Consider the following 15877-nt stretch of genomic DNA (forward strand, 5'->3'; position numbering starts at 1 on the left):
CTAGAACTTCATGTAAGTGGAATCATATTGTATGTGCTCCTTTTGCTCTTAAGCTTCTTTTGATCAGCAGTTTGGCTTGTTTTCCAGATTCATCCATGTTGTATAGATGAGTAGCCTGTGCCTTTTAAATTGCTGAATAGTACTCTACTGAGTTTTCCAATACTGGAATAATTTTCCTCATTATTGTGTGCCATTCATAATGTAAGTTACAGAAAAGGCATACTCTTACTAAATTTGATCTGCACTCTGCACTGTTAACATTGTCTTTATCACTTTAAGTTTATTCATTCACTTGTTGTCCCCTCCTCTGTCCCCCTGTTCAGTTTGGGTCCTTCAGGAAGATACTAAGGAGTTAGAAGTGCAAGAGATCTATTGGGGGAAATCACTGTGAAAGACAGAGAAAAGTAGGAATGTTTTCAGGCCAAGAAAGGAGGGAGAGAAGGGAGACTCCTCCTGTAGGAGGTTGATACTATAGGACAGCTCTGAGAAAGTCTCAGCCAGCTGAAAAGTAAGTTCCAGTACACAGATGGCTCATAGAGCAGAAATGGCCAGACCCTACTTGCCCTGCCAGCTCAGTCATTGGCTAGGGCTCCCTCTGAAGAGCATGTTCTCAGATGCAACACTGGGGGAAATCCTAGGTGCTGCCGCTGCAGGATGTCTGCCAGTCGCATGCTGGTAAATGGTTAGTGACCGGCTCCTGGCTCTCTGGGATTGTGTGACTATGCTTACATACTCTTTACTGTAAAAACCCCTCACAACTGATTTTCCAGAATACTTTCATCGGTTTTTGCTGAACTCTTGTACCTATAGCCAACCTATGGTTGCAACTAATCGATTAACGTACTTCCACCATGAATGTTGGCTGATATTCTTTACAATAAGATGAAAGTAAAACAACCGTGTATGTTAGAATTTCACTTGTTTGCCAATGTTACCAACAACTTTGCTGCACTATTTGTGGTTAGAGATGGTGCTGGTTGATCAGGGTAGAGGCAATAAAGATGTTTTAAATCACTGCAAAATTACCAGTTAAGAATACTTTTCCTACAAATAATTGATTTCCTGTATATATGCAGACATTTTTTACTTTTAGAAGGAATCCCAATTAACAGATCAGTGGTTATTCTTGGAGGAAGGGAATAGAATGAAAAAACCTTTCATTTTTCACTTTCTGTACTGTTACCTTTTCAAACAGCATATATATTACTGTAAATGGGGATTTATCAGGGTAATAAGCATATTGGATCATTTTTCCCCCTTCTCATTACTTCTATTAAAAAACGCACATGAACAAAACTTAAAGTACCCAGGATTAAGCCCTGAGAAAGTTAACAGGTAAATGTGAACTTTTTTTCACCCCCTTTATACAGGTTTTTCAACAGTGTGAGAAATAATAGAACGTTGGGGAGGAGAAAATGGAGGGCAGTAAATAATGGAGGGCAGTAAATGAATCTGCTTTTTGAAACCAAACATTTTAATGTTTTTATTAAACTGTGTCAATACAATTTCAAGCAAATGTCAACTGGAAGACCAGGCCCAGAAATCCATAAAGTAAACAAATCTTCCAAACAATAAGGATGCCAAGGTGCTCTTCCACTCCAGATGCATTATTAGTGGCCATGATAGCGCCAGTCGGCCAGTGTTACCCGGATTACCGAGTGTTTACCTGAAAAAAAAAAAAAAAAAAACAAAAAAAAAACTTAAGTTTCAAAACCTGTAATGACAGATTTTTAAGGATGAAAGATGTTTAAGGCAATTGTACAAATTTACCTATTTTTATAGATGAGAAAAAACTAGAAGTATAAACTGTTTTCACCCTTAATGACTAGCAAACTAACAACATTTACTGCTTCCTACCCCAACTCTTGAAAACAAACAAAAAATGCCTTTTTGACTTTGTAGGGAAGTTCACAACCTATGTATACTTACCACATCATCAATTTTCAGAATGCTCCGGACAGTTTCAGTTGCTAGAGTCAGTGCACTGACTGAAACCAGCAGAGGCTGAACAACCAGTTCCTCCAATATGTTGGAAATACCACCCTGCAAGTCAGTCCAAGTTGCTTTTAGTGTTTATAATGATACATATGGCCAACTACACTGTTACCAGTATGCCCTAAGGCCTTTCAAACTTAGTTTTCCCCTGGTCTAGTCAAGAGTAAGATACTCCCTACTAAGCTCTTCTCTACACTGTAGGTTGTACTTCAACTAACATTTGGAAAAATTGAATTAACGCTGGATTCTGCCTATCCTAACTCTAAAACTCCTTGTAAGTTTCTTTTATTTAAAAGTATTCTGACAAAAATAAGATGATTGTAGTTATTAAAAGTAATGAGACTTTAAATCATCTCTGAATCCTAATTCTGAATTTGGCCAAGTCTAGTCTGCCCTGCCTTTATATCTCTCCCACTTTCCACTTTCAGATTCTTACTGCCACTAACCTAGTCACCTTTACCCCAGGATTAACAACAGGCAATTCTGTCTCCAGTCTTCCGGCCTCAAAATACTCTTTTCATCATCTTAGCCTCTTTTTTTTTTCTCTTCTCACCTTAGATTAAAGATTAAATTACCTTTCGGACGTTAATGCCTGTAGTTTTTTCTCCTTGGGCATGCCGGTTTCTTAGTTCTGTTACTGTAGAAATGGGATTCAGGCCAGCATTTTCAGCTAGTGTAGATGGAATGACTTCCATAGCATCTGCAAAAGCACGAACGCAGTAGGCTTCCATACCACTCAATGTTCGTGAATATTCAGTTAACCGTAGGGCCAACTCTATTTCTGGAGCACCACCTCCTGCAATAAGAGCTCTGAAATTCACAAATATATTTTTAGCTTATTTTATCCAGTAGAAAGCTATTTTAAAATAATACAGTATTTACACCTTAAAAATCAAAATACTTAAGTTTTTATGCTCAAAATGTTACTGAGTAATTTAACATTACCTTTTCTTTACTAAACAGCGAATAACACATAGGGCATCATGAATGGAACGCTCAGCTTCTTCAATCACCAATTTGTTAGAACCACGAACAACAATTGTAACTGTTTTTCCAGGGCTTGCGCAGCCTGTAATCTTTAGTAAACAAACTCCTAATTAGGTATTTGAAGTAAGGGTTGACACAAATAAAACCCGCCACCCAACAAAAAAACCTAGGTAAATATAAAAGCTACTAACTGTAATACTGTTACCTTGAGCAGTTTGCCAGAACCATTTAAATTGACCTCCTCAGCTAACTCAGCTGATCCCAGCATGTCAGCAGTGAACTGGTCAATATGAGCAACCGGTTTGGTTCCAATCGTCTAGACAGGAAAAATAGTCAAATCCACAAATTGAGATATTTGAGTATTGAACATTTTCACACATACAGATGTTAAGAATATTTTACCTTACAAATGAATTCAATGTCTTCTCTTTCAATATCCTTAACCACCATAATCTTCATTTTGTTCAGGAAATGTAATGCAAGATCACTAAGAGCATCTCTAAAATACAAAATCAGTGATTATGTCAGTATTAGGTTAAAAAATTCTTTCACTATTCAATTGCTTTCCAAGGTTTTCATAATTTTACGGTTATTTAAATGGCCAATTACCAAACAATTTATTTGTGAAAAAAGATGCTTTAAGTTTACCAAGTTTATGAGCTCAAAATTCTTAACTAAAATTTCTAATGGATATTATTTAAAATGCACCCCAATGACACTACTTGTAAAACACACAATGAAAGATAATTGTTAAAATTTTCTCAACAGTAAATAAGTATACCTCTGACAATTAACTTTATCAATACGTCAGGTTTTTAGGATTGAGTATGATTAGTTCAAGACTCCACAAATTTACACTTTCCCACAAATTATCTGGAATGATCCTCCTGACAACCCTGTAATACTGGAAGAGTGGATATTACTATCCTTGTTTTACAGAAAAGGAAATTGAGTTTTGAGAGCAATTTACTCAAGGTTACTAGCTATTACATAACCTGAGATTAGAACCAGGTAATCCAACTCTTCATCAAGGTTTCTGTATCAAGAGCATTTGTAGCACTTTCTGGCATAATGTATTAACAGAGTACATGAGAATGTGTCTACCTATTAGAAGAAAACATTGAAAACAAACAAAAAAGTTCACATTTCGGAGAATTCTTTCAATCCATGGACTAGCTAGCATTCCCCGTGGAACTTCTAAAATTTCAAGGAACTTTAAATAAATGCCCTTTTTAGCTGGTTAATTTTAGATCAAAGTTAGCTTTTTACTTGATATTAAGGGCCTTGGTCTAGAAAGATAACACATCTCACACTTAAATATCACAGCAGGAAGAGAACTCACATTAGATCATTTACTAGAACAAAACAATGCCCCCAAGTGGAGATTCATTCCAGATTTCTTTGTGGTTTACCCACCTCAAATGTTTCTTTAAAAATTGCTAGAGGAGATCCAAAATCAATTATCATTAAGAGATGAACAAAATAAAAAGCCCCACACCTTAGGATAGACTTCTGTATGAAAAGAACATTACATCCTGTTTTTTTAATTTGCTTCACTAAATTTAGAATATAGGCTCTCTCCTCCCGTAGCACTCGGTCCATCTGGACGTAGTCAGAAACTACTATTTGATTGTCCATCTGTTGATAAAAAGAACATTATAATTTGCATTTTAAGAGTTGTTTAGCGAAAAAGTGAAAGACTTAATGAAAATACTATGTACAGTATAAACACAAAGAAAATCATACCAAATAAGAAATTATATATACATGCAGAAAAAATCTAGAAAAATACATGAAACTTAACTCAGGTTTTTTACTTTCACCTATACATCCTGCTGTCTTATTTGTAATTTTCACACTTTTGCAATCATAAAATATAAAAATGATTATCCTGTTTCATGAGTATGTCAATTCTCTTCACACAAATTTATGTATTACTAATTTCAGTTGCATTCCTTTAGTCTATGGCTTGTTTAAAAAAAAAACTTGTATGCTAGAAGCACAAAGGACAAGTACTATTTATAACAAAGATCTACACATCAGCATTAATTTTTTCATGGGTTAAAAAAAAGAATTAGGGAAATGACTTAGCAGGAAACCTCTACACCAGCACAATGTAAAATGAGAGCAAACCTTAGTGAGGTGACAAAGATCAACCACCCCTTCAGGGAATGGTATTTATAACTAATAAATGAGAATACCATCAATAAAAAAAGTTTCTTCAGAGTATGGACAATAAACTGATTTTAAAGTTCCATTCCTGCAAATGTAGGACAAAAAATCTGCCTGCTACTGAAGGATGGGTGAAGATTTCTGTTTTCAGAAAGCTAGAAAGGATCTGGAAATTCTATTTACACTACAACTTTTACATAACCTAGTTGTATTGTTTCATACATATCCCTATTGTTTTGTCTTCATTTGTCAATTAAGTCAATGATCAATTTCAATAAATAACCAGATTATAGATTTATGATGTTTGGCATCTAATAATTTTTACTTTTAGTCTTAATTTTATTAATTCTTTTGAGATCTATGCTTTTTTATCATAGCATTTTCTGTTTTTGCAATAATGAGCAAAAGCCTTCATCATTAGAAAGTCAAACATATAAGGAACCAATTTCAAGTGGTTCTACTTACATCTGTTTTGGGAGCAGATAAGCAAAACTGAATAAGCCCAATCTTAGCCTTTTCAACTCTGGTTATGCCAGAGTTTGCCACCTTTTGAGTAAGAACCAGACCTTCCACCAACTCACAGTCATCAATTGTCCCACTAAGAAAAAAGAAAAGAAGATAGTTAAGAGAAAGTGGAAACCTGTGAGTTTAGTAGACTGCTAACAGATTAAAAATCACCAGTCTGATAAAATGTGCTTCAGTCTCACTCACATTTATTAGTGCCCCATTCCTGAAACTCTTTGATCACACCACTGCCCTGCCATCATTAGGTAGTATAATTTCTTGAGATTCTCAGATTAATACAAGTTACCATGAAAACAAAACAACAAAAACCCGCCAAATTTCTGTGATTTTCATCTAAGTACTTTTCATTCAACATATTTATTTTTGGCAACAGCTTATGTTTACTTTCAAAATTAATTTTTATTAATTAAAGTTGTCATTAGAGATGCTTACCCAAGTTTCTTAACGATTTTAATATCTCTAAGATCTACACTAGTAGCTGTGGCTGGGTCAATCACTTTCATCACTGCATTTACACTCATTGGAGAAAGGAGACTTGAATATTGAGAGACAACCTAGAATTATATATATAAAAAATATAGTCAAGGTCAGAACAGAAAAGTCCTAGTTCTTTAATAACAAAGATATTTGAGAAGTAATCTCAATCACTTTTTTTGGGCAGTGTGGAGAGCATATGAGGAAACATTTCATATATACTGTCTTTCCCATTCAGGTCTGTCAGTCACCAAGGGTACAAAATTAAAAATACACACTTGCTTTCCTCTTTTATTAATAAAGTAGTCAGGACTGACTAGATTACTAATAATTCTACAGGAAATTCAAAAAAGTAAATTAATGTTATGTTGAGATTTCTTATCTAAAATGAACTTGTGATCAGATGTTATAAATGCGCACCCCTAATACTGAGACACTGATAAAAATAGCTAATATTTAACACTGAGCACTTATTGTATGTCAGGCAGTGGGATTAGCACTTTACATTCATATAAACATTCAATCTTCAGATGAAGAAGCTAAAACATACATCTTAGTTAAGTGGAGCCAGAAATGAACCCAAGCAGCGTAGGCGCTACAACCAATGCTTGTAACCATTATGATATTCTGTCTATATTAATTCTGAGGACATTCATCAATAATAACACTGAGTATCACCAATACTATCTAGCTTTTCACTTAACATTCAAAGAAAGTGTATATCAATATAATGCTGATGAAAAGGAATGGGGTTGGGGGTATGACACATGACCTAACAGAAAACAGGTGATGAGTTCCCAAGAAATTTAAAGTAACATCAAACATTAAGTTTGATAAATAAGAAAAGCAGCATGGATATTAAGAGATGGACCATGATGGTAGCCCTGTCTTGGATTCAAATCTTAGCTCTAACTCTTATTAGTGAGTCTTGGATAAGCTAATTAACTTTACCAGACCTCTTTTCCCACCTGTAAAATGAGGATACTACAACTTACCCAAAAGCCTTAAAGAAGTAAATTTTACTTGAACTAATTCAGTTACACAAACTAGTTTAGTACCTAGTCATTCTTGAGACTTAAAATTAACATTTATGAACTGTACAGCATCAAAAACCACTGCATAAGAGTTGCAGTTCTTAATGAACCTTAAACTGTAATTTTATAATGATCCCTTAGTGCTTGCCTCACCTTTGAGTTCAATGAAGTAGTCGCACTATTTAACAAAGTTTCTCTGTCACTCAGTTCCACAGGTCGAGACATGTCAGTCAAGATTTCAGTACCCTTTTCCAAAGCCTTCTGGAATGACTCAGAAATGATGGTTGGATGAATCCCTGTCATTTGTGAAAGGCGAGTTATTTAATCATAACAGATAAACTACATATTTGACATGACTTAAAATGTTTCTATTCATTAAAATTTCAAAGCAGTTATAAATTTTAAACTATCCTTAAGTATAAACTAAGCTTCAGTCAAATAGTAATGGCTTCAATACCCTTAACTGATAATATGTCTAATAATTTATTTCCATTTAATTTGGACTAGATCAATTACACATTCATGTGATATTTAAGACTAAAACTACTTTCATACTGTTCACAACTCTACAAATCTACGTAATAAGTAGGAAAAGTGATTGGAGAGTCACTAATAACAATCAAGCACTATTTACCAAACAAGAACCGATACTTTCGCTTCCAAATCACAGTCCTCATCTACAGTCTTAAGTTTAGCAACACTATCACCATTTGTTTTTAAAAAGCAAAATTTTCTCAAGTCCCATTCAAAAGGAAGCCTAGCAAAAAAATAAAACAGAAGCAAAAAGAATTTTCCAATTCATATGATAATTATTGCAAAATATAATCTAAAAATTCCTAAATAAAAAGTTAGCTCTTCCAAGTTAAATTTTAAATCTCATATTACTCAACAACTTTTTGCCCTCATTTGGTAATGGACATGTCCTATGTCCTACCTACCTTTCTGAAGAAGCTTGGTACAGGAATCTAAGAGAGAGCCAGCAATAATGACTACAGATGTGGTCCCATCTCCCGCTTCTACATCCTGAGCCTTAGACAACTCCACCAGCTAAGTGAACAGAACATGTCTCAATGAGAAATGAGAACCCATAACATCTAATTCAAATATGACATCAATGGCCTTCACATCAGTTTCACATACAGATTTTGATTATTATCAACATCGTAAGATTCAATATACTCTTAACTTCTGATCTGTTGTCCACCTTGGGTTTCATTTAAAAATGATGACCTATGTATATTTGTGGCAAGCAAAATTCTACTTATAAACTTATATATACTTTCTCTCTAAAAAGCTACATTATGATTTCTAGTTTAGACTATGAGTTATAAAATTTTTCTTCCCACCTACTTAAAAGAACTATAGGTATCCTATCCAAGCTATGAAATGCAGCATTCCAGATGAGAGGAAATTGTTAGTTTGGAGTCCTTGGCCAAGTTTATCTAAAGTGACCCTGTATGAGCATAATCTATTCATTTTTAGTCATCTTTAACTAATTAAAAGGGACTTTTAACAGATAGGAATTTCTTTCTAAGCAATTTGTTCTTGATGTGGTGACTTCTCACTTGATATTGGAATCATCATGATGATCCTTAGCTGAATTAGCAACTGTTTCTAACAATAAATGTTAGTGCAAGTTTAAACTAAAGATTTATTTTGCATACAATTAAAATTATTTTGCTCTCTTCCAGCTAACATCCATGGAACCAATAATTTGTACAACTTCATGTTTTTATCTCTTCCTTCCTCATCTGTATGGCACACTACTGTGGACAAGGACAAGATGACTCATGTTTTATTACGACTTGCAATGAAGACCATAATGCTAGGCATACAATGCATCTTAAAAATATGCCTATTTAGCATTATAAAAGAGAAAAAAATTTCACCATGCTTAAACATCTGATCAAATAAAACAAATTTAAACTGTTCACCAAATACAAAACAATACAATTAAAAGAAAGTCACCTAAAAGTTACACTTACCATTCTGGCTGCTGGATGTAACACCTGCATTTGTTTCAGAATGGTGGCACCATCATTTGTAATGGTCACATCACCTTTTCCATCTTGAATCTGGAAAGTTTGTTTTTTTAAAAGAAAGTATATATTCAAAATATATTATTGTTTCATTATATTCATAATATTTCAAAAATTGTCTTTACCCAGTATTAACGGGAAACTCTTAAAGCTCAATTAATTTTAATACTTACTGAGAACTTAATTTACATTTGCACAGTACTTAATTTCAAATTCTTTTCTTTTACATAGTATATTGATTTAAGAACATGCAGTAAAAGTCCAAGTTTACAAGTGAAATAGTTATCCCTACTTAAAAGTTATGAAATTGAGACACTAAATGAAGGGTAGAAAAGATATTATAAATTATTGTAAGTATATAATAATTATAAACTATAATTGTCATTCCTAGATTCATACTAATAAGAAACAATACCATGAATCCCCCAAAAGACAGCACCATGAAAGTGGCACACAATTCTTATAGTCAACACAGTAACTTGTTTCTAGCATCATCAACCAAGGGCAACAGCATTACTAGCAGGGACACATTTTAAAATATCCAGAGGGAATAATGACCTATAATCATCCAGACAACCCTCCATATAGTTTTCTTTTCAATGTTAACTAGCAATGAATTTGAGTGTATAATGCTCAGAAGTTACTGAAATGCGTCTGTTTTAAGCAGCCAGCCAATTAAGCCAGACGTAGGGCTGAAATCCCATATATTCTTGTCAGGTCACAGAGTTACATCAATAAGTAACACAGAACTTAAGCCCCAACACCTACCCTTCCTATGCTTTCCATCTAATTAACTACTTTTGTGTATGCACTTTCATTGTTTAAAAAGCATTAAATAAAATATGAATTATAGTTAGGTCCTATTCATCCCAAAGTAATCTATTCCCTTCTGAACTCCCTAATGGCATATCTTAACCATCTATAGAGATCTTGCAGTATGGACAGTAGCACTCAATAGTAATGAATGATTCAGCTTTTTACCATTTTATCCATTCCTTTTGGTCCAAGGCTTGTTCTAATAGCATCAGCAACAGCTATAAACCGAAGGAAAAAGAAATAAAGACTCTTTCAAGAGCAAAGCATTTCTATTCTCAAATATCATTTTGTCCTTATCTGAATATGGTGCACAACAATCTGTCCACTAAAGAAAATTCAATGTCTAATAATAATCTACTGGAAACAGAATAATTATTTTACTCTTTTAACTGTACAACACTCACCCTTTGTTGTTAGAATCACTATACATGGCACTTGTACTCTACATATGGCAGAATAAATTTTGAGGATTCACTTACTCTTCGTTTAAATATCAAAATGGCACAATCTAGTTATGTGCGCTCACTGAGGACTGTACTATTTTCTTCATTCCTTAAAACAAAACAAGCAGCAATAGGACAGGGTAGGCCTCCTAGCACACTGTATAACTACAGTATAATTTCTGAGGGCAAAGGTTTTTGTTCACTAATGTGAAGCTGATACATGGATGGCCCACAGTTTAAAAAAAAAACCCAAACACCTTTGACCCCAAAACAAAATCAAACAACAACTCCAGAAAAAAACAAAACTTCAAAATCTGAAGTAAAAAAACAAATCCAAAAACCATAGCTTTTAGTCATAATTATATATTAAAAACCATCTCCGGATATACAGTCTACCATTCCAAAGTTACCTGTTCTTATTACCTGTCCATGAGCATGTTTCTATTTTCTTAGTCTACTTATATTCTAAGAGATTGGAATTGATAAACAGTACTCAATCCCCTTTACTTTGACAAGTCCAGGGCGAATGATTAAACCCTTCTCTTTTACATATACCATTACACCCCATATACACAGGTCTGAGATTGCATCCTATGTGTATTTGTATACTCCACAACTAGCATAATGCTCCCCCATATTGTGTAAACAGTAATACATAATCTTAAAGAGTTTGAGAACATGTAGTTTAAAAATTATACTGAACCTAATTATTTCATAATTTTAGGCTGCATTTCCTAATCATCCAAACACCATTACCCTTTCAGGTGATCTTAGTGGACTCCTGTGGCCATGATTCTACAAGCAGACCAATTCACTTTAAGAATGCCCTTATATTCATTTACATGAAGATTCAAGAAAGACACACTATCCAAAAAATTAAAAATTTTAGACTGATTATCTCTCTGAAAGTGTCTGAAATTTAACATACTGTGTGGCATGCAGTATTATCTCTTAAATACCTAGTGCTGAATAGACTATAACTACTGCTACTTCTTTTCTGTGTGGTTTTTGACGTCAACCAATGGCACTGTTACCTTCTTGGAGCCAAAATAAAAAACTGGCTCCATGAATTACACTAAAGATGCACCTGGCAGCAGCTTTTCTAGACCACTTTGTAGGGTTTGTCTGACTTGGGCAGACTGGTTATGCCCCTGTGCTCTATGAGCTCTCCTCACTTAAGATGTAAGGATGAGGCTCATAGGTAATTTAGGTGGTCTTTCCTTCTTGTAGGTAGTCCTCTTTTTCAATCCTCTGTGCACCAGTATTTCCAAAGTTAACCAAAGTAAAGGTACCATCTTGTATCTCCCTTGTGTCTTGAAAATCTACCATATTACATAGCTTTTTTGGCCTCCCCAGAATCTATCCAACATCTTGTTTCTAAAGGAATAAATCTACGCTTCAACTATGCTCCCCACGTAACTACCAACTTTTATTTCCAGGTAAATATTCTTTTGAACTTCCAAATGATTCCTAAGCTTACCCATCAGGTCTTTCTGACCTCACCAACTCATTTAGACCTAAATGAGAACCTATTCTCTCTTTTTCCACTGTCCTTCCTCCAATGCACCTGCTGTTTTAGAATCATCATCACACCCTCAGTCACCTGGACAGATAAGCTCAAATATTTGTAAGGCTGTACTTTATATATGTGGCTCTTCACATGATTTATTTAATCCTCACAGTCAACCCTCCAAATTAGCTATTACCTCGTTATGCTAAAGAAAAATCTGTAGCTGCGGGAGTTACGCCAAACCCTTTCCAGTATACTAGGCCCTTCAAAATTTGGCCCACTCTGCCTTAGGATTTCACCTCTCATATTTTCATGCATCTTATTCTCTAACCCGAACGAAATACTCACTGCACCCAATACACAAAACCAGCAAGATCTCTTTAAGCCTTTGTTCCTCACTTTTATAGGTAAGAAAACCTTGTCTAGAATTTAAAGGTCAAGGCCATGAAGTAATGTGACAGAAGGGAAACCAGTTTTCTTGAATTTCACCAAGGGCCAAGTTGTTCTCCATTTGCTTGTGCTCTGTTAAACGTGCAGAGAGAACATCGAGCACAATGTTGCTCCTCATAATTATTCTCAAACAAGACTGGTAAGTCGGTTCCCCACACTTCTGTACAATGGGCCATGCCCCAATTTAAGATATGGAGAGTCTACCCAAATTCGTTTCAAAAGCTGCGCCGAGAGAAACCTACTTAAATGCTACTTTCATTAGACAAAAAAACCCGAAAAAGTATTCTGCAAATAGTCTACCAGTGGGCCGCTGCATGCGGGCCTCAGCCACTTTTTGAAGCATGATGAAGGAAGCACAGCCCAAAACGAAAAATTATGGGCGTCTAGGCCGCAGAACAGGGCAAGCCCAAGGGCCTCCATACTTGGGGTCGGGAATCCTGGGCAGACAACAAAATGAAGATTCCCCGCAACGAACTTATTCAATGGGAGGAACCAGAGGGGTTCATCTGAAGGAACACAAAGCGAGCCATGCCCACCCCAAAACCCGGTGAGTGTGCGCAGCTCGATCCCGAGGGACGCGGCTGAGGCAGGGGGAGCGATACCTTTGGCCGCAGAGATGTTGCTGAAGCGGATCTGGGCTGGCTTATCGCGGTCCTGATAAGCGCTCTTCCCGCGGCCACCGGCACCCCCGGCCGGCGCCCCGCTCCGGGGGGCCACGTTCTCGGGCATGGCGAGCTTAGCTAGGTCTGAGCGCGCTCGGGAAGGACAGATGGACGCGGATTCCACAGAGTAACGGTAAGAGCCCGCCGCCTTCACGAAGCTTCCAGAAAGCGGCACCGGCGCCGGGAGAAAGAGGCGGGGGTGGGGAAAGGGTCCTGACTGGCGGCGCGGCGCCGGGATGACGTAGCCGGCTGCCCGCTGCGCGCCGGGTGCGGGAGCCGCACAAGGGAGTTCGGGGCTGGCGGGGATTGTTAGGTTGGCGGGTGCTGTTAACCCGGGGCCCTGGGGGCCGCGGACACTCTGGACGGACTCCCAGAAGCAGAAATGACCAACAGCGATTGTAAAGGCGGGTGTCGAGACACCCACGTCTCCCCACTCCCAACACCTCCTGGGCGGTGAGGTCCCTTCCGTTAACTCAAGCTGGACCCGTCCGAGGGTGTGGTCCGCCTTCAGGTTACGCCCGAGTAGGTGGGGCTGAGCCTGTTTCTGCCAGCGTTGAACCCGTGTTTCTTCATTTTGAAATTTTATTCATTTTTCGGAGTAAATACATTTATTGATATCTATTTTCTAAAATTCAATGAAATAATCTATAAGTATAAAAGCATTTTTTAAAATATCACCACGGTCTATGTAAATAATCAACAGTCGGAATCGTTTGCAGGAAGCACTCCAAGTCACACAGGTTTACAGACCTGAATATACGTATTTGATTAAACAGTGGCACTTATGCCCTCTAGTGGTCCAGTGCCTTGGAGTATATGACTACCGGGCATGTGGAGTAAAAATGTTAATATGTTAAGTTTAAATCAATGGAAAGGATATCAACCTTCAACAAAAAGAAACAATTATGAATTAATATCCTAGGTATACAAAGTACCACAGTTGACACTTGGCGTCAGAATCCTGGAGACGAAGTATGTTTATCAACAACAGTCGTGGCGCCATGTGCTCTCTTGAACACCCAGTGTACTGTCCACCAGTGCGTATGGTCATTCATGGTCACAAAACAGCAGTTCTTAAAGAATCTTGATGGCTTAGAATAAAAGGTGTGTGGTGCCTGATATCAAGTTTAAAGAAAAGTGAACTAAATATTTCAGTGACAATACGTTTCTCTCCTAGGAGGAGGAGATTGTGGGGAAAACAATTTTTAAAAATTCCCTTTGTTACAGTGATCAAAATCATTTATCTTATGTAGGAGAAAAAACCTTGATGTCTGGTACCCAAAACACAGGTGCAAAAATTCTCTTCTGTTTTAAAGTTTGTTCCTCACCGCAGGGAACAAATGCAGCAGCCACTGTTTGGAAGTGGGAAGAGAGATTTGGGAGAGGTGACTGCTTTTCTTTGCTTTTTTTAAAATCGAGGTATAATTGATTTACAATATTATATTAGTTTCAGGTTTACAACGTAGTGATTCAAAATTCTTATAGTTTATACTTCATTTAAAGTTACTGTAAAATATTGGCTTCGTTTCCTGTGCTGTACAATATATCCTAGTAGCTTATTTTATACATAGTGGTTTGTACCTCTTAATGCTCTACTTCTGTCTTCCCCCTGCTCCCTTCCTTCTCCCCACTGGTAAACACTAGTTTGTTCTCTTTATCTGTGAGTCCTTTTCTGTTTTGTTATATTCATTCTTCTACTTATTAGATTCCACACATAAGTGATAACATACAGTATTTGTCTTTCTCTGTTTCATGCTCCTATATAGAGGGACATTGTTATCTCACCTGCAACATGTCTGCCTATTCACCATTAAGTCTCTCCTTAACCTTTTCAAACTGAGTTAATCATTTTTCTTTCTTTTATCATCAATTCTGATAGCTACTTCTAGGTACTAAGTAATAACAACCCTTAGTTCATTGCATTTTAAGAATTTGTTTATCTTTATTTTCCCTCTAACCTTCTGTTCTGGCTGGGACCTCTGCAACAAAAGACAGATTAATGAGAAAAATGAAAAGAAGTTTATTAATGTGTATACCTCATGTATACATGTGAGATACCCAGGGGGAAAAATGAGTAACTCAAAGCATTTTTTGAGTGGCTTAGAACTCCAGTTTATATACCATTTTCAACCAAAGATAAAAGACAGGAAGGTGTCAGGAAGCCCAGTCACGGAGAGATGACCAGGAAAAGCACGGTAAATAAGAATAAGTATTGTAACATAGATTTAAGTCAGTGCCTTCTCCATTGAAGAGGAGCTAAAGTTGTCTCCTGGGATTAATTTTTGTCCTTGGTAGACAGGGAAGGATGGACACCTTTGAAAAAATGTATGCCCTGCTTTTAGGCAAATAGGAGGGGAGCGGTGAGCTGTCGTTACATCTGCTTCTTCTAAGTTGACTTCAGCTCAACATAATCCTTATGCCAAAGTAGCTCTTTTGGGGTGGCATATTTTGCTACCCTTCATTTACGTATTCCCTTCCCTTACCAGAATGTAAGATTTTAGAGAAGAGTGTCTCATTCATTCTATATCTCCTGGAGCCTAGCACAACGATTGGCACAAAGCCCTCAACTGATATCTGTTGAGTGGCTGGTTGAGTGGAGAGTGAATGGTGATTGAGGTAGAATTGGAAAAGGCAGAGGAGAGGCAGGGAGCAGGGAGAGTTTATTGCAAACTTTGGGGTCCTTTGATTTGCACGTTATTTTGGTTCACTTTTTAAAAAAGTTTTTAAATTTTAACATTTTCAGAGATGGAAAGCCTTATAAAAACATATA

The 15877-nt window shown here is 36.6% G+C and overlaps 1 protein-coding gene across 1 annotated transcript; it reads right to left on the bottom strand.

The window, feature by feature from the left end:
• Positions 1–1453: 1453 nt before the first annotated feature.
• On the bottom strand, positions 1454–13317 carry CCT4 (chaperonin containing TCP1 subunit 4). The gene is made up of 14 exons (XM_006191334.2): positions 13048–13317; positions 10208–10260; positions 9173–9262; positions 8126–8234; positions 7341–7483; positions 6112–6233; positions 5620–5752; positions 4481–4620; positions 3385–3481; positions 3188–3298; positions 2941–3071; positions 2571–2805; positions 1930–2043; positions 1454–1666 (listed from the first exon to the last, which is right to left on the bottom strand). Exons 1-14 carry the CDS (start codon positions 13172–13174, stop codon positions 1652–1654), a joined length of 1620 nt encoding a protein of 539 aa, XP_006191396.2. The 5' UTR covers positions 13175–13317; the 3' UTR covers positions 1454–1651.
• Positions 13318–15877: the final 2560 nt, after the last annotated feature.

Source organism: Camelus ferus, chromosome 15 (genome assembly GCF_009834535.1).
Source record: "Camelus ferus isolate YT-003-E chromosome 15, BCGSAC_Cfer_1.0, whole genome shotgun sequence".
Lineage (NCBI taxonomy): Eukaryota > Metazoa > Chordata > Mammalia > Artiodactyla > Camelidae > Camelus > Camelus ferus.